We start from the raw sequence: 24,624 nt of genomic DNA, 5'->3' as shown, positions 1-24,624 counted from the left end.
CCACAAGTACATTCACGGTGTTTACAAAAACATTTAACATGAGTTAAGCCCACGATCACATGTCTCCGGTGTGTCCAAGGGTAGCACCTTTGCACAGCAAATCGGGCGCCTACGGTGCCCAATCTAGTTTTTAGACAAACATCCTAATCACAACAAACTTATCGCTTCAATGTCCTTACTGCTTGATGGGTTCTTTGAGTTCTACTGGGATGTAGGTGTAAGTGGGACAACTCGCCATCTTCACGGAATTGTGGGACAACATTCTATGGGTGAGGTCATCGTGCCCCGACGTCTGTGTTCTGTTCATGTTATCAATCACGGCATTGTCCGGCACATATTTGCTTTCCCTGCCGCCGTGATATAGCTGAGAAAAATAGGAAAGAACAGAAACCCAAAACACCATCTTATGACAAACTGGTAATTGAGCAACTACATTTTACAGAACTCAAAATACAGGCTTTCAAAAGGAACATTTGTGTACAGGTCATGACAGGTTTATCGTACAGAGAGGTTTATCGTACAGAGATTGACCTCTTCCAAGCGACAAGCTAATGATTTACAGTGGATTTGTAATGATAATATCAACACTCCACTGTCTGGCATTTATTGACATGCGCAGTAGAAGTGTTATTTGCCCTAAGTCATAACTGTTCGTATCGCACACAACTGTCACAATATGAAGGTGTATCTACTCTCGATGGGGAGGAATAAATCCTATATCGCCTTTTTACGGCTCACGGCATATGAGCACGCCGTGCCTAATCGACTTTGTACCATTACTGATCAGGTTAGAGCGGTTTATGGGTGCTCAAGTCTTATACAGCCCCGTTTATGAATGTCGATAAAGTCATAAAGTTGCATCATGAACAAGCCTCGTGATCGAATTCACTCTCCATGAGGCTTCGTCAAGAATTAAAATGTCTGCATGCGAAGTTTGAAGTGAGCGAATTAGTGAGTTAGTCGGGTGTAAGGTCACGCTAAAGCGTTATTGATTCATAAAAGGTTTTGTTAGCTTGATGGGACAGGGCAGTTGGAAGTGTTGCACGCCATGAACATTTACCATTTTAATGAAAAACCACGAGAATCAGAGCAAATGTGGGATTCGAAACCGCGATCATATTTCCGATCAAGCGTAATGAGCGCAACTCATCAGAGCGAATTGCAAGGCTTTATATGACTCGGACATCCTTTGTCCCCGTATCAGATCCATCTGTGGTGTTCGTTATAGTAATTGTATTAATAGTTTCATTTGATAAAACAACTGCTTGTATAGTGAACACAAAGGACAACCCTATCCAGGTCTTCTAACCCAGCCACCTTATTCTGTTTTAAGGGGCTTGGTGACCAAGCATTAAATTTGGAAGGATCTCGTCTGATTTTTGTTCAGTTGATCAATCGTGTTCAATACCATAATTCCTACATGATGTACAAAGAATTTGGGGTCTTCGCTGGAATCCCCACGGAAAGGCAGACATTCGGGACTTATTCTTCCCCTTAATTGTTTGTGTTGTTTAACCCTGTAGTGAGCAATGTTCCAACCATATGGCGGCGGCCTGTATGTCTGGACCAGATCATCCAGGAATCAATCCACTTGATTGAGGTAGGATGACATTTGGTCGTCTACTGGTTGTTGACAACCTACTCTTGTCCCAAAAGTCCCACAGGAAGCATGCAAAATGCGATGAGGATCCATTTTGACCAAGAATCTCGCCATGAGTACAGAGTGAGGGAATGTTCTGTATGACTGGCGACACCCACAAACAGCAGCGCCCAGGGCCCATGCATATGCTACATACAGGTAACACAGATAAAGGGGAACTATCTCATAATATATTATGTTTTATTTAGAAATATTTCTATGATGATGTCAACATTGTTATTTCAATGTCACATTTACATTCAGGAAACGCTTTCAAGTGCCTTGATTCATGACATTAAATTACCTGTTCACATAAAAATTATAACATCGAGATGTAAAACAAACATTTCACAGCAATCAAGTGTTCTATCAAGTTTAAGTACAAATGTTCTTCACGTTTACCAAGAACACTGACAAAGATTCTGAATAAATAGTCATTATTAGGTAAGCTTTCTGTAATATGTTTTAGATTCACAAGGCAATGAGATTCTGTTCTTACAAAATCTTGTAGAGACATTTTCAGGTAACATATATTGTATGACAATGATCATGAACAGGATGATCTAAATGAGCAAAATACAAGACAATTATCTGTGTTGCAAACATTCCACTCAAAATGCATTACATTCTAGAAATCAATGTTTTGAAGCAGCATTTTTACAATCAAAACCAAAGTTTAAGAAAATCACTAACTGGAAAAACTTGAGAATAGAAAATTTGCAAATATGGTAAAAAACATAGTAAATATAACTGGGCACAACCATATTGTATAGAGTCAAGTCAAAGTGTAAATGTGTATACTGGGTATACAGATGGACAATCATGCAGCCTACACAACCATATAAAACACTTAAATACAATAAATTACTCAAACCTCATTACATATGGCATCCTTGATGGGGGACCATGTCAACAGTTCAAAAGTCATTTATATTTCTTCTCAATTTTCAAATTATATATACCAAATATGAAATAAGTATGTAAACAAGCAGTCTCACAGATTTAAACGACACCAACTTTGTCCTTCTAAGCCAGGTTTTGCAATTATATTGATTAAAACAAAACTCTGTATGAAATCATCTGTCTTACCTAAATAGTCACCTCTCTTTTTTGAACACATCAGTGTTAACAACAACACAAGACAAGACAAAACAGAAACGTAACCATGGTAACAGACAATTCTACACATCCTGCTGAAGTACACATCTCTCTACCATGCACACACAAAACACACTTCACAGTTCAGTAACTATTGCTCATACAACTCTTGCCGACTATGCTTGAAGAAAATGATAATAAACCTCCTAAAGGCTGTTCCCATTGTCTTTATATCAGTAGGGTCTCCTGCAGCTTAGGGCTATATTGTAGTCATAACAGCTTAACGTGACAGGTAAGTCTGAAGTAATGTTGTGATGCTGACAAACCTAGTCAAATAATCATGTTGAACAAGGATTCAAACCGAAGATATAAAGTTGCTAAGCTTAAGTGACGGAACACTGCACAGCGAGTAGCTATGACATGATGACTGGGGGACCATGTCCCTTAGTATACCATCCTATCTTAAACAATACTATAACATCAGGAATGAATATAGGTCCACTTGTGCCATTTGGGGAATAGAACCAGGTGTTAAGTGAAACAAACACACCACCCACTGGGCTAACAAACTGTCTGGAAGGGAGATAACCCAGGATACAGGTTTAAAGCATCTTAACAAGACTTGTTGAACTAACTGATGACAAAGACAACACAATTACTGACATGGATCTGACATACACATCAGCCATTTACATATGTCCCTACAGTATTATATACATCATGAATTTCCGTTCTATTCTACACGGTAAATATATTTCACAAGGATCGGTCTCACAAGGAAATAGTCAATGAAGATGATCTATGACATGATCAGCACCATAGCAAGCACATTCATATATACAGCATCGGGACACAGGCGGAAGAAATACAGAGACTCGATCACATGACTTGTGTCAAAGGTGTTTGCGATCCTGCTCCAACGTCAAATAATCCTGACAATGAAGTTGACACGAACCAAAACTTATGTAAGCCTTCATAAAGGGAAATGTTTCGGGGGCATCAACATTACAGTCAATAAAAATATATCTCGAAAGTCCTGCATCAATCCAAGCTCACTCTATTATCAACCAAATAAAATGCTCCAAAGGGACATAGTATTATAGGGATCAATGAGCTTGGATAGGAAAAAAACAACAAGTGTATGGCTTTTGTTTTCAACAAAAACATGAAAAATATTTTAAAAGTCCTACTGCCATTGTTAATTCTTTCATGCAGTGTTTATAATTTTGTATATGTTGTACATGTTCTCAAACCAATAATTAAGTGGATTAAATAAATGTTAAATATTATTTTGACATTGTTAATAGTATATTTAACAATGGTAACCAACCTAATTATTGATGAACATTACTTTGCTGTACAGTTTTGTGTCAAAAGCATGAAATCTAAGTGGATTGTGCCAAGGGATCTGTCACATAAACAAAGACATGGATGCCACTAGTCCAGTAGTCAGTTCAGGCGATCATCTGGGAGAAACTAGTCCTCTACACTGCCGTACTCGTGGTTAGGTCTGACCCTGTTTACACATATCTTCAAAAATATTATCTGCATCTGAATATTTTGCGGTATAAAATGAGCCACCATCTTATCTTCGAGCAATGGTGGCTGTATCACTGACATGCAGGTGAAGCTGAGATCACACAGGTTTTGCTAAATCACATGTGGATATACAATTAGAAGCTTACACCTTAGAGGTAATGACAACTTAACGCTACAAACATCAGATTGTTTACAGCAGTAAGAAAACATCATCTAACAGAAATATTTTGATATGGAGTTCAGCATCTTCCTCAGGGCCATAATAGTCTGTGTTAGTCTGTCCTCACAGTTTAACTGCACCATTTTCAAGAGTGTGATGGTACTGTAACCATGGTAACCTTGGTCCAAGAACTTGAAAGGAGAAACTACTTTCCTCCAGCTATTTATCTGATATCTCACAATGATCCCAGTCTGTAGTGTTCATGTTTCCATGATCAAATCACATTCCATGCAAACAGTTGCTTATAGTCTTCAGGTTAACAGAAACTGTCTAGAGTAATTTCCTGGAATTCACTGAGAGCTTTGATTGGTTCAATTCTTTCCTTTCGTGCACTCTTGCGGATTTTGGAGCGTAGTTCATCGGGATCTTCTCGTCTGACAAGAGGCTTCTTGGCTGGTGCCTTCATTTTCCACAGAACAATCTGAAGCAGAAGGAAGATAGTGAACAGGTGAGCCAGTGAGTTGGACTTTACTAGGCTTTTAAACATATCCCAGTACTATCAAAACAGGACACTAAGAAAGGGTTTTTCCAGATGTGGCCATTTTCAATATGGCACTCCAGTTTACTAACACTGCACATCTCTCTTCATACTGTTCACTAAGTGTAGGGTATGGCTGAAAAGTCACGATAATTTTCATATGTGGTGCTGGTTTGAGGCCAATCCAGAGTTTGTTCAGATACTGTTGTGACACTGGAATACATGCAGGCCAGACACTTTGGTGAAATGTGACCTTTGATAAATAATTATATAGGTTATGTTGCGTCAGTCTAATCCTGTTAGCAGCAAATATGTCTCCAGATTCAGCTACACTCACTGTAAGTCAGTTAGCGTCCCTACTTGGATTTCTAGACAAGCTGAACATAGCATATGGACCAACATTTCTAAATTGTGACAGGGATTTATCAAGACCTGCTCAGAGGCCATTCACTCCCAAGTTGGCAGCAAATGCCAGTAAAACTTCAAAAATTGGAATTATAAACTTCCATTTTGTGTCACATATTTAAACTAATGTTATTGCTTTGTAAAAATGACTTGTATGTCACTGACCTATCTGAGTAACATAACATTTTGTTACAAATTGCCTGCCAAAGGCACTTAATTTGGAATCCTGGTTAAGTCTCAGGATGATAAGCTCCTTTCATGTCTCACCCACAGATGTCATTGAGTGACCTTGGATACCGAACAGCTCGTTTCCTAGAACCTATAGTTAGGGGTTATCAGTCCAATCTCTTTCATCATAAGCTGCCAAGTCCCAATCTGATCACATGCACTTATATTATGTTATTGAATATTTTGATAAATCACTGGACTCTTTTCAGTTTGTTTCCAAGCGGCACACATAAGGGTGGATGAGCTTGCTTCTAACAGACATGTTTTGACATGGGAGACAAAAATATTTTCACTTGAAGCATGATCGTTACCACAAAGGTAAACAGAAATATATCATATTTCCTGGTAGAATATATATTTTCAAAATGCGACTTACTACATTGAGATACAGAATTCAAATACTTACATTCTGATTGTTCTTGGGGTACTGAAATCAAATAGAAACTGTTATTAGACAACTGACAAAGCAAACATGATCATGTGCTACGACCAATACCACTCAAGAGAAGTGGAGGATCACCCAATTCTTTAAAATTATAATAGAATATCTGACATGACAAAGTTCACTTGATTATACAGGTGGACAGTACTTGCCATAGTAACTGCCCCTTATCAATTCCTACACCTGTCTATGAAGAATCTTTAACAGTGCCAGTACTAATCTGCAATGTGCACATCACTGTTTATGTATTTTCCATATACAATAATCTTCACATAAAACAGACATAAGAAGGGAATATAATGCCCAGTAAATATTTTCAAAAACAATTGCATTTCAAACGAAGTTTGTGCCCTACCACTCAATCACTAACAAACTGAAGTTCAATATGGTATTAACATGCGCCCCCTTTGTTAACTTTTAAGCACCAAGGACACGTTATGGCAAATATGGTATAGAAAAATACAAAATGATTGCTGCTTTATACGATAGTGTTAGCTACTCTCAGAATTGAGAGGAAACATCTGTTTCCCCTGCTTGACACAGCTCATATATTTGTGGACAGTGAACAGAACTGTGTACACAATTTAGCAAAATGGGACACTCATGTCACTCTTTGCTTCTGTAGAGAATAAAATCTTCCTTTCCCACAATAAGCTACATGTACCTGCTTTTCAAATTGTCTGTATTTCTGCATTACTTCAACACCTGCTAATACAAATGTTCAAAAGACTCACCTTCGTGTGGAAGCAACATAGCACGCTTTGACAGTCAACACAACAGCGTTCATCAGATTCTTGGCAGCCTGGATGAGTGAGGTCGCGCTGTCCAGCTGGAAAAACAACAACAGGTAACTGTGTATAGTCTGGTTCAGTAGTGGGTCAGGACAATGTACTTACTTTGCTATCACACACAGAGTGAGTGAGTGAGTGAGTATGGTTTTACGCCACTTTTAGCAACATTCCAGCAATATCGTGGTAGAAGGACACCAGAAATGGGCTTCACACATTGTACCCATGTGAGGAATTGAACCCGGGTCTTCGGCATGACGAGCGAACGCTTTAACCACTAGGCTACCCTACCAACCCGAACACACAGAAGTAAAAATACTCATTGCAGCAAAATAAAAGGGAATATCTAAAGAATTCATTTCCCAGTTAATAAGAGTTAGGACACTTGAGACATACACATATGTGTATGAGAGTAACTTATAGACCAATGTTCACATTCTGGATAGGTCAGGATTAGAACCTGCAACAAATCTGACAAGGAAGGCAACTCTGCAGAGAGAGCTCCTTGTACCACTGTGCCAACATGTTCCACACAATACACATTCAATATATTACTGTACTTCTTTGGCATCACCATGCTCTTCTTTCAGAAAGAAAAACAGCAGCTTACAAACCACAGAACTGGACAGTTTGGGAGTCAGTAAGTTTGAAGTGTGAATATCTGGTTAGAAACGCAAATGTTAAATACTTCCAACTGTATCGGAGATTAAAACAAGTACATACCCCTGAGACAATCAGCTCTCCACTGACACTCTGTACGTCAGCCTTCACCTTGCTGGTGATGTTGAGTTGATGACAGTACAGGGCGATTCTCTGCATGTACGCCTCAAGGTCCTTCTTTGACTGAGAGTCGGGGCACTGAGAACACAAAACAACAACATATCACACCAGAACAACAACAACAGGCAACTTTGATATAAAACTAAACTCACTCACTCACCTTGCCTGGCATTGAGTATTTGTCATACACAACAGTAAACACTGGTCTACAAGATGGCTGTGTGTATCCTCACGTCTTCCCATCAGTATACACATATACATGACCAAAACCACACATGGACTGTGCATATATATCTGATGAAGTCATTTTTCACAGACATGGAGGTTTAATGTGTATGTATTGTAGCTGGTCTGCATTAATGTGGGGTAACATAACATACCTGGTCTGCAACTGTTCGTGACAGTTTGTCTAATCTGGATCCAGCCTCGGAGATCTTCTTGGCAGCATTGATCACATCCATGGTGCTCTTCAAGGGACCACGACCTCTGTAACAGAGTACATATATCATGAGGGTTTTACATGACACGTAATCATTGTGTATTTGTCACAACAATTTTGTAAATTACTCCCTAAATAATATCATACGAGTCATAGCTGATGCAAAAGAAATATCAAATAAGTGATCTTGAATCCATTAAAATACATTAACCCTGCACCCCATAAGATTCCTTACAACATTGGACAATATCAAAAACATGCTTTTACAGTCCCAATTTAGTGAAGACAATTCATATGAGTCCAACTCATTCAGCAGTAACAGACTGACCTGGTGAAGTCTGTCATCTCCATCATAATCATACACATTTTCTTGGCCAGGACGATGATGTCATTGCCGCTGTCGTCCCACTTGGCCACCTCCCGGTCCAGCTTGTCCTTCTCCACACGGAACATCTCCACCTCCTGCTGGATCAACTCCCTCTGCTCCTTCGGCAGACTGCGCATGAGGGCGCGGTCACTCTGGTCAATTGCCTCCTGCTCCATCACACTCGCTGCAACATGAACGTGTGGGTGAGTGAGGGGATAAACGAATGGGTGATTGAGGGAAAAAAATGGGTGATCAAGGGAAATAAACATGGGTGAGTGAATAAACATGGGTGAGTGAGGGAGATAAACATGGGTGAGTGAGGGAGATAAACATGGGTGAGTGAGAAAATAAACATGGGTGAGTGAGAAGATAAACATGGGTGAGTGAGAAATTAAACATGGGTGAGTGAGAAGATAAACATGGGTGAGTGAGAAGATAAACATGGGTGAGTGAGGAGATAACATGAGTGAGTGAAGGAGATAAACATGGGTGAGTGAGAGATAAACATAAACATGAGGAGGGGAAGATAAACATGGGTGAGAGGATAAACATGGTGTGAGGGAGATAAACATGGGTGAGTGAGAAGATAAACATGGGTGAGTGAGGGAGATAAACATGGGTGAGTGAGGGGAGATAAACATGGGTGAGTGAGGGAGATAAACATGGAGAGTGAGAGGATAAACATGGGTGAGTGAGGAAGATAAACATGGGTGAGTGGGAAGATAACACATGAGGAGAAGATAAACATGGGTGAGTGAGGGGATAAACATGGGTGAGTGGGAAGATAAACATGGGTGAGTGAGGGAGATAAACATGGGTGAGTGAGGGGATAAACATGGGTGAAGAGAGGAGGGATATAACATGGGTGAGTGAGGGATAAACATGGGTGAGTGAGGGAGATAAACATGGGTGAGTGGGAGATAAACATGGGATAAACATGGGTGAGTGAGGAGATAAACATGGGTGAGTGAGGGAGATAAACATGGGTGAGTGGGAGAAGATAAACATGGGTGAGTGAGGGAGATAAACATGGGTGAGTGAGAAGATAAACATGGGTGAGTGAGGGAGATAAACATGGGTGAGTGAGAAGATAAACATGGGTGAGTGAGGGAGATAAACATGGGTGAGTGGGAGGGAGATAAACATGGGTGAGTGGAGAAGATAAACATGGGTGAGTGAGAAAATAAACATGGGTGAGAGTGAGGAAGATAAACATGGGTGAGTGAGAAGATAAACATGGGTGAGTGAGCAAGATAAACATGAGTGAGTGAAGGAGATAAACATGGGTGAGTGAGAAAATAAACATGGGTGAGTGAGAAGATAAACATGGGTGAGTGAGAAAATACACATGGGTGAGTGAGAAAATAAACATGGGTGAGTGAGAAGATAAACATGGGTGAGTGAGGAGATAATATGAGTGAGTGAAGGAGATAAACATGAGTGAGTGAGGGGATAAACATAGTTGAGGGAGGGGATAAACATTGGTGAGTGAGGGGATAAACATGGGTGAGTGAAGGAGATAAACATGGGTGAGTGAGGGGATAAACATGGGTGAGTGAAGGAGATAAACATGGGTGAGTGAAGGAGATAAACATGGTTGAGTGAGGGAGATAAACATGGGTGAGTGAAGGAGATAAACATGGTTGAGTGAAGGAGATAAACATGGTTGAGTGAAGGAGATAAACATGGTTGAGTGAAGGAGATAAACATGGGTGAGTGGGAGATAAACATGGTTGAGTGGGAAGATAAACAAGGATGAGTGAGGGCCATAAACTAGTGACTAGAGAAGAACACATGGATGGAAGACGGAGATTAAAAGTGGGAATGAGAGAGCACACAGGTTTGGGAGAAGACAAAAGACCATTAGGGAGATAAACACGCTTTTCAGAGTAAAAGTATGTTAACTGTTAATTTGATGACACTGAATAGAAATATATTGTACAACCAAATATGCTTTAGCAGTTACTGTTTGGAGATTGTGTGGGTCTCAATAAGCTATCAGTGAAGTGGTGTTTACTTCGACACCAGGAAGTTGTTTACTCACATAGCCCTTCTTGTTCATCTTCATATTCAATTTCACTGTCAGAGTCTATTTCTGCAACCGACTGGAAAAGGAAAAAAGTTCAACATGAGATCTGCAGGACAAACCCATACACCAAGGTTACATAATATACATGGGACTCAACACATAATAATGTCCATCAAGTGAAAAAACAACAGTTCATGCTGCTCATCGATGACTCACCCTGTTCATGAGGACAGCCTGTCTGATATCCCGGACGCCATCATAAACAAGCCTGCTTGCCTCAATGAAGTCATTCTCCTCCATATCCCGATGTGGGTGAGAGCTCAGGGCATCCACCGCTACCTCAACTTTCTCCGCAAAGTTGGGCATGACTGCAGCAATAGAACAGACCACAATATGAACAAGCTACAACAGTTTTGGCAGTTTTAAAAATCTCAAACACTAGGCCTGTATTTGATCCCACTTCTTGAGAAAGAATATATTATGTCACTTCTGGATTATCTTAGCCAAATAGAATCTCCAGATTACAGCATCGCACAAAATAAGTCAGCATATATAAATAAACATACAGTGTATGCATGACATGTCAGTTTACCACTACTGGTGAAAGGGATCTTGTTACTCTAAATTGTCTTCACAATTTGTCAGAAATACAAATTGCTGCGTGCTTGAATAAGGTCTTGACAGCATCTATTGAAGTTGGGAAGTTTTAGAGGACTGAAGTTACTCACTCTGATCCCGGAGCATGATGACGGCTTCCATCACTCTCTCTGTGTATGGTCCAGGCTCGTAGTTGTCCATCTCGGCGCCAACCACGTTGCAGACACGGGCTGACCGACCTCGGATAGCGCCAGCTGTCCTGTCTAGAGTATCTGCGTCTGCCTCCTGCAGGGCGATCACACACTTGTTCACATCCTCCAAGATGTGGTTCTCTGTTCAAGGAAGAATCATCAACATTATTGCCAAAACAACAATTATATCTGAGGCCTTTGATACTGCTTATTTTGAGTAACAGACACAAATTCTCTCCCTTTTTTTTTCTCTCTCTTAATCAAAGCCCTGAGACATCCAGCAAGTCATGCATAGTGGCAATGTCATCAACAGCCTTGGTTAGCAGACAGTCTTCTGTATCCCCCAAAATTATACCCCATGACTGTGTACACCAACCTGAGACAGCCAGGAAGTCATGTATGGTGGTGATGTCGTCCACAGCCTCGGTCAGCAGACGGACTTGTTTTTCCCAGGCATCCTTGAACACTTCCATGTTCTCCTGGGCAATCTTCGACCTGGGTCTGGCAGACAACACTCGGGCTGCGTTGATCACCTGACATTCAAGATCAAGAGTCCGTACTAGCTCTAACACTACTATGCACATGCAATTCATTCATAAAATACTATTAATTTAGAAAATGAAAGATAGCAACATACAGAAACGATTAACTATAACAACACCCTGTTGTTCTCACCCAAGAAGATATTGAACCTCAACACTTCTATTGACATGCCTGTCATATACATGATATAACTGGCGAGTATTGCATGTTGATGTAAAAACAATGTTCAATCAAACAAAAAGATCCCTGTATGAAGGTATTTATCAGTTTGTCCTGAAGTCAACATCCCAATCAAAATATGCCATATCACTCAATATCTTCACTCCCGCCAGAAGAGTTCATGTCATATTGTTGGTAAAGGGGAAACATTCCAATCACGAGTTACAAACCAAACTTCAAAGCAAACATCATGGTCAGACCCTCTATACTGGTAGAATGAGTGTAGGTCACCCACCTGTGGACACAGAGCCTCTATTTCAAAGGCAGCCATTCTGACCATCTTCACACCTTCCTCGTTGTTGGACATCGAGCAGGCTAGGTTCGCCACCTAGATAATCACAAAAAGAGTTGTTAAAAATTACATCAACTCATTCATCATCCTGCTAATTCCTAAACTCTACCTGATCAATTTTATTGACAAGCTGAAACTTTACTAAATAATAGGAGTACGAAATATCAGCAACACTGAATAGATTTTCTATTCTTCACATCATTACAAGTTTTAGCAGCTATAAAAGTGCCCTGTCCTGTGATCTGATTCGCACTGTGAACCTTCTCATCTGACACTGAGTGCCTTGTGCACATGAAAAAACAGATGAACCAGCAGCATACTGTCATGGTAAGGACGACATCAGCTGGATGACTCTACATCCCCCAACTCTTGCTAAACACTTTAATGAACACTTGTGTCAAAACTTCATAATGACTCCATGAAAATCACAGTGTACTCACCTCAACTAGTTTGTTGGCATGTTCTGAGAAGACTTGTGCATATTCCTCCACTCCCTTCTCATCTCCAGCTTTGGCAGCCTCGATGAGGACAAGCAGAGGGACGTTGGTCTCCAGGAAGGTGTCCGACACATGGTCCACCACCGCCTTGCGTAGCTGGACACAAAAACACAAGTCAACATGGCTGGAACATTAGTCACCTTATCATTGATGTTGTATTACTCAAGCCTCAACTTTCAGCCAGCAGTGTGTAACATTTACTTGCATCTATGGAATATTCCAATACAGGCAAGTGATTTTGGTTATAGAAAGGTAGTTAAAACTAGTTATCATTTTACTGCATGCTGCATCATCAACATTTTCAGGTGTATATGTATGATGTAAATTTACCCAATGCGTGCTTACATAAAAGCTGAAAGATATATCGCAACTGTTCTGGCACCAATGGTAAACATGTTACCAGTAATTTACTTTTACTTTTCCCAAAGAAACAGTCTTTCATATTACATAGCAAACTGCTACATTACTCACTACCTGACTTTGTGAACACAAACAATCTTAACACCATTGTTAACACAAGGCTCATCTGAAATATCTGTGTAGTGTAACACTCTTTACCTGTCTGCGTAGATCACGAGTCTTCTGGCACATGTTGTCAATGGCCTGGTCCAGAGATTCACTGGGCTCCTTCTGACCGGCCTGAACACAACATATAAATATATCAACATCTGGACATCTTCACCTCCAACATAGAACACAGACACAACATGCCTTACTTCAAGCACACGTCACACAAGTCTAACAATACACACAACATGAACTGATCTAGACTATTTTGGAATGGTAACCAGGTTAGTTAATAATTTGGGGGAAAATGAAACATTTTATTGAAAGATGGACCTTGTTTCAACTGTAACACTGATGTAAACCTTGATTCATGACACGCACAATAAACATAAAAGCAGAATAATATGAAACAAAAATTAGCAACATAACAACATTTCTGATTTCAACCTGTTTGATTTGTCACACTGTCCATGCTTGCATGCATGTGAAGTGGTTCTGGTGAAGCTTGTCACAAACACACATCATATTATCCTGTGATAGGCAAGAACAGCAGCATCCAGCAGGATCATCTTTAAACATGATTCGTAACCAGGCCAGAATTTCTAATCCAACATGTAGTGAGTGAGTGAGTTTGGTTTTACCCCGCTTTTAGAAATATTCCAGCAATAGCACGGTGGGGGACACCAGAAATGAGCTTCACACATTGTACCCATGTGGGGAATCGAACCCGGGTCTTCAGCATGACGAGCTTATAACCATCAGGCTACCCCACCGCCCCTCCAAAATGTAGATATTATTAAAATAAGACAAGGGAATCAAATCACAGCTAAATATTCATGCCATGGGTGATTTGAAGCAGAAATCCACCCTATTCACTCAAGAACCAGATGTACACAACACGGAGAATTATTATGAATGACAACTACTTAAATCTAGATACACATTTCAGGGCAAGGTTCATCAGGTGATGCACCAGCAAGAAATAGTCCTGAAATGTTGTGAAGGGCAAGAGGTTGTGATCCACAACAATACTCTGTGTCGTTTACAGGACTAACTACTAAACTCAAGACTCTCATCCAAACCCAACTGATGAAGAAAGACAAGAAAAACAAGACAAAAATATTCACTCAAAGCAAAAATAGTAAACAAAATCATAACATTACTAAAAACTGAAAGACAACTCAGCGTTGTAGAGGACATGTTCCTGTTCTGTATTGTACCAATAAACATGATCTGTATTCTTGTCAGTGATTGGCTGAAGGAGATTGTATCAGCCATGTGGTGATCTGTATTGAGGCGAATATTTTTGCGGGAAGACCAATAAAAAATTTGTGTTCTATGATTGCCATAGTTACTGTTTCAGCAAAGCATAAACAATTTACATTTTATTTCAATACAGCTTGACATAGAAAAATCATTCGAATATTGGTAAAATAACAAAACAAATGAGTGCACATCAAAGTCTATCTACAATCTGAAATCCAGTCAAGACAAGTGGTTTAGTCAAGGTTAGGCACAGTTGTGACACAAGCCATGTCAAACAGTCTCATTCTGCAGGCGAACACCGTGTTCAGGGGAGATAACTCCAGTCATGCCAAGTTACCTTGGCAAAATGGACAAAGAGCTTGGTCTGAGTGACTTTATTTTCTGTAGCCGGTGGTTTCTTAGTGCACTGATACAACAGAATGTATAAAGGTAGAGTTGGTATGATGGTGACAGAAAGAAAACATAATTGTGGTGACCATAGTGATGAAAATGAAAAAAACAAAATTCAACAAATTTCACAAATACAAGAATTCCAAGAGATCATTTGCATCTCCTGCATCTGAAACAAATATTGTTTCATTAACAGAGCTGATTACTCAAAAACATCAAAGTACCAAAGTACCATCAACTTAACAAAACATATAGTGACACCAAATCCACAACAGTACATGAGGTCAACAGTCATAACCTTGACCTTAATATACATCCTTGACCTTGTGACACTTACATTGTTCATGTACTCTGTGAGGAGATCCTGTAGTGCCTGTCGGACAGCATTACACTCCTGTACAATCCTCTCCCTCCGCTCATCACGGGTACAGGAGGAGTCGGCCATGAGTGCCGCACCACTGATTATGCTCTCTACCCTCTCCTCCAGGGACGGACGACTTCGGACCTCGTTGTACGACAGCGGATCCATGATGATCTTTTGCTGTAACAGGAACAAGTCATTAAACTAGGGCCTATAGTTAAATGGTAAATTTAACAGTATTAATGGTAAGTAGATATTAATTCATACACTGTAACTATTGGGGGGTAATGTGTAAAATATTCAACAAACACAATAAAGGAATACAGGTACAAGCACATGTAGTCGATCTGATCTCATCAACGAGGCATAAGGAATACAATTTCAGAGAGTCAATTAAACAAAACCATATGAATTCAGATCATGCAAGCTTACTTTCTATGCTAAACAAACAGTAGGATTTGGATTAAATGACTGAACCAGACTGGTCCTTACGACCAAGCAACAGAAAGCAATTTTCCATGATCAAACACAAATGGGTTTGCCTGCTATCTTGATCTTAAAATGTAAGTGTTGCAGTAACTATTGTTTGTTTATACTGGGTGTGATCTGGAAAGATTTTTACTGATCGATTGGTTGGGATGATAAAGACATGATCCTACAAGAGATTTCCAACACCAGCAACAAAAAAGTCAACACAATGAAAGAGTTTAGCTTCCCAACTTACATCTAGTTCATCCAGAGCAGCTGCCAGTTCCCCTGGTCCTTCGTACGGATGAGCCTTGGACGGACCTGTCTCCTGGGCAACCCCTGCTATAGTGCCCACAGCATCACACAGCTGTTTGTAGGCATAGTCCCGGTTTGCTCTTGCTGCCGCCAGCTCTGGATGTCGGACATAAGCCTGGAATACAGTGACAATCCGATTAGTAGTAATCATTAAGTGAGATGCATTTAGTCAGTGCCAAAACCTTTCAAGCACTGCTCTTTGCATCCTTTCAGCAGACTTTTGTGACATAATATGGACTATCATAGCTTAGCTTCCTATTACCAAGCAGAATTTAACAAAACTTCAGACTTGTGACCAAAGTCACAGACTGTGCATTGCTCACGTATACCTTTACTGTTTTCATAATTTCAAATTACCACCATGCAATTCCTTTTTCAGCAATATAAGAATCAGAATGAACTGAATTAATTAAATGCCAAAGGCAACAATATTTCAACTTTATCAAGGCAGTCTGTAAACAAATGCCTTGGCCGTGCTGACAGGTGACTGGCCGATACACTCCCTCATCTCAGCTACTCCTGACCTGGGTGCCGCTCCTCAAAGCGATCATAGCGCTACGACTGTCGTAAGTCTATGTTAAAGTATGGGAGTTACGATCATCTTAGCCCTACGAGGAACTTTGAGGAACAGGGCCCTGGTCACACGACACTCTACCTGTTAACCATCCTTACTGTAGTAATTGTAACACCTACCTTGGATGTGGTAAGCAGCATCATGCTGTTTTTCTTCAGAACAGCCCTTGCAGCTGCAAGGTCGTCACGTCGACGGGGATCTTTTAGGTCCTGCAAAACAAATGTTACGGGACTGAAAAAGGATCCAAAACCAAAAAGAATGCAATCATGCACAGTGAATTTCTGCATCCTACACCAAAGGGCCACCCTTGCCCCGAGATATTTCAGTCAAAACAATTATCAGCTTAATGCTGCAAAAAAATCCTCAATGCAGTGTTGTCCTATATGTAAATCATCTTAGACAAATATCATAGCAAGTTCACATATGGTCCTTACAGCTAAAAGAGCATAATGAAGTCAAAATCTGGTATTTAACCATAACAAGTGGATCCTGGTGCAACTAAGGGAGACAATTTTGCACACCGCGTACCTGTGTCCCCTGAAGAAAGAAGACAACATGGTATCAACTCACAGCTTGTCTCTTTGCAGCTTTCTCAGACAGCTCATTCACGCTCTTGGTGAACTCCTTGAAACTATCCATCAGCTCCTGCTGACTAGTGGCGTTCTTGATGCGGTCAAGGTCGTCCTCCACCTGTACATTGCAACAAGATTTTAACGTCACGCCACGTGTTGGTGTCTGGATTAGTAAATAAGCTACGACCACATTTTAACACAATCTTTTGAAACGAGCTTCTTCAAGAATATTTCCGCAATCTAGTTTGCATGACAACAAATGAGCACTTGTCACACCTTTTCATCTTTAAAATTGAGAAGGCAAAAAGCAACGATTTCAAAACATGATGAAAAGGTTTTGACATATATTTCAAGCTATATATTCAGATTCTAACTGCACTGCACATTAGTGAGGACATAGTACTGATTAAAACCATGGTTTGTAAAGATGTAGTAACATCAACAATAGGCATGAGAAGGCTTATATTGGTAGCCATTATCGTAGGTATATTTCAAAACAGCTTTTAACAGTATTTCAGTTTTCAAGCAGTGTCAGTTTGATATGGGAAGAAAGTCTGAAATGACAGAGGTCAAACCTAGAAACATACTGAGGAATAACATGCGATATTAAACAACAATCATAGGTTTCAGGCAAGCATAAGGGGGACAACTTTGCAGAAAAAATTTTGGTGTCTGAGACAACTGGGCCTGCAGTGTTCTCTAGTCCACATTACAGAAGAGTTTGCGGTGTTTGCGGACTCACCGAGTGGAGAGACTTGAGGAGGAGATGGACATCTACCATGTCGGCCAGGATGAGGAGGCGCGTGACGGCTGACAGAAGACCTCGAGCAGCTCTCACCATAGCCCCACGCTTCATGGATGAACATGGGTCTCCAGCAAACTCACGTGAGGCCTCCCCCATAGCTTCACCTACAACACCACACACAACATAGATAATTCCCTAATGTGGAGCAACATATAGTAATCATAATAGCTGCCATTTTCAGCCTTGTCAAGTTCATAAACGAAAGCTAGTGCTGATATCAATCAGCAAAGTACAATCCATTCCACTGCCTCCTCTTAATTATGTTAATGTCACCAGATCAAAAAATAACCAGCATGCTTGACATTTGAAGGAGTAATAACAAAATCTACCACAAACCATGATACAAGGATATGTGCTAGGATCTACATATCTATGTCAATCAGGGATGCCATGTATTCTCTTCATCAATTCATAAATGGCATTCAGTACATCTTCAGACAATTTCTAATGACAGAGTTCCTGGATCTCTCAGAGGCATGCATACACTCCAAACTCAATAACATGCCACTGACTTGAGCTGTAACCATGGGAACTAATGTTAAGACAGGACAGACCTGTGTTTTTAACTTCTTCTATTGCTGCCATCATGTCAGCATGGACCTCTGGGTTCTCCCTGGCAATCTCCTCTCCCCGCTCGATGAAGTGTTCGGTGGCTTTCTGAACAGTGGCACTGAGGACATGTGCCTTCTTGGATCTTCCCTTCTTCTTACTGGAGGGGCCATTCTGGTTCACTAATGTTGTCACCTGAACAGATGGAGATCAGCAATAATAACTTACTTCAACATCTGTCATGTACAATGTCTACTGACAGATCATGCTAGTAGGACTCACGGTATTACCAGAATAGCAATATATCACAATACAATTTAATAGCCAAGACACAGACCTAATGCTAGGTATCAGCAAACCAAATACAGTTAACATTCAAATCTATGACAATAATAAAATGTTTTTACAAATCAATTAGCTTAAGCTGATAAGGACATATACAACACAGGCATCTTTTAGACATTGTGACAGTAGGAATAAGTTTCCAATCTAAAACTAATACACAGTCATGGTAATATCAGCATGATCAGTCAGCTGTGTATGAAAATCTTGTCCATATCATGTCCACATTGCAAATAGTGCAGTGGCTGAACATCAATGTCTCCTCCATTCTTACTTGGGTGACAAGTGGTTCCAGGGTCTTCTCCACCGATTTTGTGCGGATTTCTAGATTCTTGGGGTCCCACTTGAGCTGCAGGCTCCCTGGAGGAGGACTGGTGGTCATCGTGCTGCAACAGTAACAACTGTAACATCATCATCGTCGTGGTGGAGGGAAGACCTTATAACAACTTTAGTTCCATTCCACCCTCACTTATCCAAAATATACTATCATGATTATAATCATTTGTAATAGATTAAGAGATGGTCTTTTAAGTTTGTTTTCAACATGTTTAAGATGCAGAAGTCAGATATGATGGTCTGATACTCAAATGATAATTAAGAAAACCTGTCACTGATCATGCTGATTACAAAGTTCACCTGGTGCTACTTTCAATGTCAAGGGAGTCAAATTTGTTCACACAAGTACTGCATCTGTGTAAGATAACTTTTTAATGGAGCTGGATACAGCCTATACCTTCCACAGGAGATACCACTACAATGACAATGCATCACCATGCTATGCAGGCCACTGTGTATAACCATGATATCACAATCAAAGGATATCATCTATCTCCCTGCCACTGAATAAGCTGGAGATATATCCAATAAACATGATAAATCATGTAAATGAGGTCCTTTGGAAACATGCAAACCCATTCAAATGTAAAACAAGACCTTCTATATGTTCAGCTTGTTTTCAACAACTATTCAGCTTGTTTTTGCAACAACTATTCAGCAAGTCTAATAACCATGTTAACAATCAATGAACTCATCTTTTAACCAACATCCCCAGAGAAAGGCTTTCTTAACCATGTTAACCAACACTAATAACCATGTTAACCAACACTAATAACCATGTTAACCAACACTAATAACATGTTAACCAACACTAATAACCATGTTAACCAAAACACCATGAAGCGACAATACAGCAGTATTTTATTTATTCATTAGTTTTATTTACCAGTACATCATTAAGCGATAATACTGTTTAGAAAAAGTTGTGTATCAATACACCATTAGTCAATCGTCAGAATTCAGATAGACTGATATAGGGATCAAACTTAAATGTTATCTGTTTGTTTTCATGCATCAGTGAATCATCCCTGATTAGCCCTAGTCAACTGTCAATGAACCTGATCAATACTATTTACAGTTTTAAGATAATACTGTAGCTTGTTTCGAGTAAGAATCACAGGGTTCAGTGAATCATCCCAGCATCAACTGCCATGTATGATAAACTATTTCAGTTTGTGATATCAAAATGCACATCATTGCCATTGATAAACTGTATGATATCAAGCAATTTGTATACTTACACTGTTGTTGTGGTTTTATGTTTTATCAAGCATTTGAGTTGTGAACATCAAACAGGATATGTATACATGATGGGTTGTAGAAACATGCAGTACAATTGTCATGATCATGAAAATTATGAAGCCATGAGAACAGACTACATTTGAAATGATTATGGAACAAGCAGATGCTGACACAAAGAAAGATGGAAGAAGCCAGTGTTGTTTATTTATGTGATGTGTACACACTGATCATGTTAGATTCCTCTGTTGAAACTGCATTGGTGTCTCCTTGTGTAGTGACTGTCTGTATGATTTCGTCTTTGAAGTTCATGAAGGTGATAATGGTGTCAGTGGTATGGGTTCGCTAAGGCAGGATAGAAGAGGATAGAAGATGTACTCAGACTATCTGTGTTCCTTGATCAGTACAGATATCTGACCTGTGTATGTATTGCTGAGTACAGCTGGTCTGTACCTTTCATCATGTTCAGTTTCATGGTGACACCACTTCATGGTGTGTTTTCTGTTTCTTGGAGCTTTACTTTTTATTCGCATAGGGATAGCATGTAAGATAGCATCAATATCCCCCAGTGCTTTATGAGTCTTCTTACTTTGGGTTGCTATTTGTTATTATTGTTGGTTAACATGGTTATTAGTGTTGGTTAACATTGTTATTAGTATGTTACAGTACTTATTTAGAGAAAAATATGCATGTATGATGGAGTTACTTGTTTATTTTTCACAATAATGTTATTTTTAAACACAAATACCTTGAAATAAATCATTTTAAATCTGGATACCGTGTCATTCTTTCAAGGTGTATGTATCGTGATACGTATGGTATCGCAGGTAACATATTGCGATATGTATCGTATCGTGACATAGTGTATCGTCCCAGCCCTACGTTTTACTGTTTGGCAAATAAACATGATCAGTGTTGCCAATTTCATTACTGGATGTTTGATCACGTTAATTGCGTGGATTGATATCAATTTAACATGGTACTGTAATGAAAGAATATGATTCATAGCCATGATTACCTGACATGATGTAACAAATGTATACTTGAGATAACTCTTTGCTATCAAGTACAAATTCTAGTACAGCAGAGTGCAGCATCTAAACAACAGGGCACAAAGCTTGCAATCTGACCCAGTCAGCCATCAAGTTTGATAACTGTTAGTCTAGATCATGTAGTCTGTGTACCTGTCAGATCAGTGTAAAATGACATGGCTATGCTTTTCAGAAAGTGGTCGTATGTAACAAACATTGTATTTTGGATTACACTTTGAGACATGATGTCATCAACATGACTAAGGTCAAGTGTGAAAGATGTTTGTTTTAGGCTTGCCATTATATCACTAGATCTATAAGTAGACTACAGTAAACCAATCAAGTGAAGCTGCCCTTGGATTGGCTTCTATAATCATGATAATTCCTCACATTTATCATTAGTTGCTCTGGTGTACCAAACCTATAATTTTTATATAAGAAATATTCTATGCTTTATCTAACTTATTAATTGACATCATTTGTGTGCACCTACACAACATACTGTTATCAGGGCATTAGTTTTAGGTTCTTGGGCTGAACTTTAGATGTCAACATAGGTAACATATCAATATTGTATATGAAAATCATAATATTTTCGGTGTTCAGAGATCATGCAGATCAACTGTTTCACATAAACATGGGTTCAGGTCCTCGTACTGTACAGACTGATCTTGGTGCAATAAATCTTTTCTGAGACTTCCTGATCACGTGTGTCCTCACAATTAAGCCACGAAATAATAAACATATTCTACTTTCTTATATGGTATGAGTCTGTCAGTACTAATGAGACATGGGGACCGAGACACATGTATGCCATCATGGATAATGAAAATGCACGTCCATGTGTATTGCGTTAAAATCAACGCTGCCAAGATTGTATCAAGCCGAATTTATAGGAAAATGACAAGTGTTTGTGCGAGGCTTTTGTTACGGAATCTTCAACCTCATTCACCATAATTCCAGCCTTATATTCTCATCGGTTTCGTTTGCACACAATTCGATAACTTACCTTGGTTATGGCGTCAATGTATATCCGATCTGAGTCCAAATAACTGTGTAATATGTCATCAAAATAAAGGTGTTCAAATACCTGACGATGAGTAACAGGGTACTTCCGCCAGTTGAGTTATCGTGCTTACTCCCTCGGTAACAAAATTTTGTTTTCAGTTAATTATATTGCTGATAATTGTCGTTTTTCTGTTTTTAACATAAATATTCCTGACTATATGAACATTCAATGGTGCTGATGGCATCTGCTATAAATCTTTATTTTCAGATATAACGTATTTCTTTGAATTTACGTGGGAGGCGGAACAGCCACACCGAGGAATGTTTAATCACGTGACCGTAATGGAATTTTCTAAGGGAGGCAATCAGTACATGACGTACATTTTTAAAATATTAAATGTTTGACAGCGAAGGAGGCGTTCGAATCCTGGAAATATTTGCTGCCTTTTATCATACACCGTCGCACTTAGCAATATTCATGCCATGTAACATAAACCAGTGGCTGATATTATGAGCCCCCCACCACAAAATTGAACCAGCTCATGAACAATTTTCACACTCATGGGTTCGAATTCCATGTTTTCCTTGACATAATGCTTCACACTTGTCAGCATTAAACCAGTGCTTGTGGCTTTTTACCAAACATCGATTAATACCTCATGATTCTCTTCCGCCGCGTTATATAAACACATGATTGGCAGCAGTGAACGGGCTGGACACATCGGTGAATAGCTAATTAAGTATCATAATGAATTCTGTTTCATTAATTTAACGAACACCTGTGTAACCACCCTAATTTGATTATATTGAACTGGTTCCAAAATGGAATAGTACACATTAAGGATATTTGTAATGACCATGATTTCCTTACATTTTCAGAACTTAAAGGAAAATTTGATATTAGGGGTACGATACTTGACCTAAATTGTGTTCTTCTCAGTATTCCAAAAGAATGGAATCCAAATAAATCAAAATTGTTCCAAATTGATTGAGCAACCCCAGTAAAGGCTCAAGATTATTTCATGATAATTTCATATCTGAAAATAATTTTCCCAAAGTCTGTCATAAATGGGACAGCAAATTGAGTGATAATTTAAATTGGAAGACTATATTTCTACAATATAGACAATCTAACAAAGACACAAAACTCCTAGACTTTCAATATAAATTTATATGTAAAGCCATTTATTCAAAGAGGGAGTTGCTTAAAATGAAACTGGTTGATAATGATTTATGTTCATCGTGTGGTTCGGTAAGTGAGAACATCTATCATGCATATATTGAATGTCCAACTATATAGTCTACTATTCCCAGCACATAATGTAATTGAATATGTAAGTGTGCCTTTCTATGCATGTTGTCTCCCACTTTAAGGCTTACAAAATTGATGTTTGTATCCAACTGAAGTCAATAAAAAAACAAATAAACAAAAACACAAGATAAATTGTGTCCAGGGACACGGATGCCCCCGCTGACATACATAAGACATGTGAAGATCAACAATTGAACAAAATTCACGAACAAGTTCAATAAACATCTATGCAACTATGAGATGCACACCTTTCGAGTCCCAATGAAACACATGTATAAGCTTAATCAATTCTGTTGAGCAGTTTTTGTGGAGAAGTGGATAGACTTAATCCCCTATTTCACTATCATCAGAGAGAAATTCAGCAAAATGTACCTAAGTTCAAATGTCTCTAAACTTACAAAAAAACAATTAAAAAAACAAAACAAAATATGAGATGCACACCATTAGAGTCCCAAGAAAGTCCATGTATAAGTTCATTGAATTCCACAGAGCGTTTTTTGTGGAGAAGTGGATAGAGTACATTCCCTATTTCGTACGGACGGACACGGAGGGTAACCCTATATGCCCCCAGCCATATATGGCGGGGGCATAAAAAATATAACGAACGGCGGAGTACTTTTGTAAATACCGCTAAAATATGGTGGTAACTGTTCGGTAGCCAGCATACTGGAGTCCTTGTGTTGTTTTTGATGAATACAAACTAATAAAGAATCTCACTCAAGTGTCTTTTGGTATCAAATACATAAACACGTGTCAAT

General features: G+C 39.3%; 1 protein-coding gene across 1 annotated transcript; it reads right to left on the bottom strand.

The window, feature by feature from the left end:
• Positions 1 to 1,826: 1,826 nt before the first annotated feature.
• On the bottom strand, positions 1,827 to 22,687 carry LOC124274342 (catenin alpha-like). The gene is made up of 21 exons (XM_046709705.1): positions 22,556 to 22,687; positions 19,215 to 19,326; positions 18,604 to 18,793; positions 17,987 to 18,153; positions 17,243 to 17,362; positions 16,792 to 16,881; positions 16,040 to 16,213; positions 15,292 to 15,495; positions 13,350 to 13,430; positions 12,735 to 12,887; positions 12,238 to 12,330; positions 11,617 to 11,773; positions 11,181 to 11,381; positions 10,669 to 10,820; positions 10,468 to 10,528; positions 8,385 to 8,607; positions 7,998 to 8,103; positions 7,561 to 7,695; positions 6,784 to 6,878; positions 6,014 to 6,034; positions 1,827 to 4,917 (listed from the first exon to the last, which is right to left on the bottom strand). The coding sequence occupies exons 2-21, from the start codon at positions 19,320 to 19,322 to the stop codon at positions 4,899 to 4,901; spliced, it is 2,550 nt and encodes an 849-aa protein (XP_046565661.1). The 5' UTR covers positions 19,323 to 19,326; positions 22,556 to 22,687; the 3' UTR covers positions 1,827 to 4,898.
• Positions 22,688 to 24,624: the final 1,937 nt, after the last annotated feature.

The sequence above is a fragment of the Haliotis rubra genome, unplaced genomic scaffold (genome assembly GCF_003918875.1).
Source record: "Haliotis rubra isolate DU_JTF1 unplaced genomic scaffold, ASM391887v1 Scf19, whole genome shotgun sequence".
NCBI classification, from domain to species: domain Eukaryota; kingdom Metazoa; phylum Mollusca; class Gastropoda; order Lepetellida; family Haliotidae; genus Haliotis; species Haliotis rubra.
The sequence above is the reverse complement of the archived record's forward strand: the minus strand, read 5'-3'. Positions and strand labels throughout refer to the sequence as shown.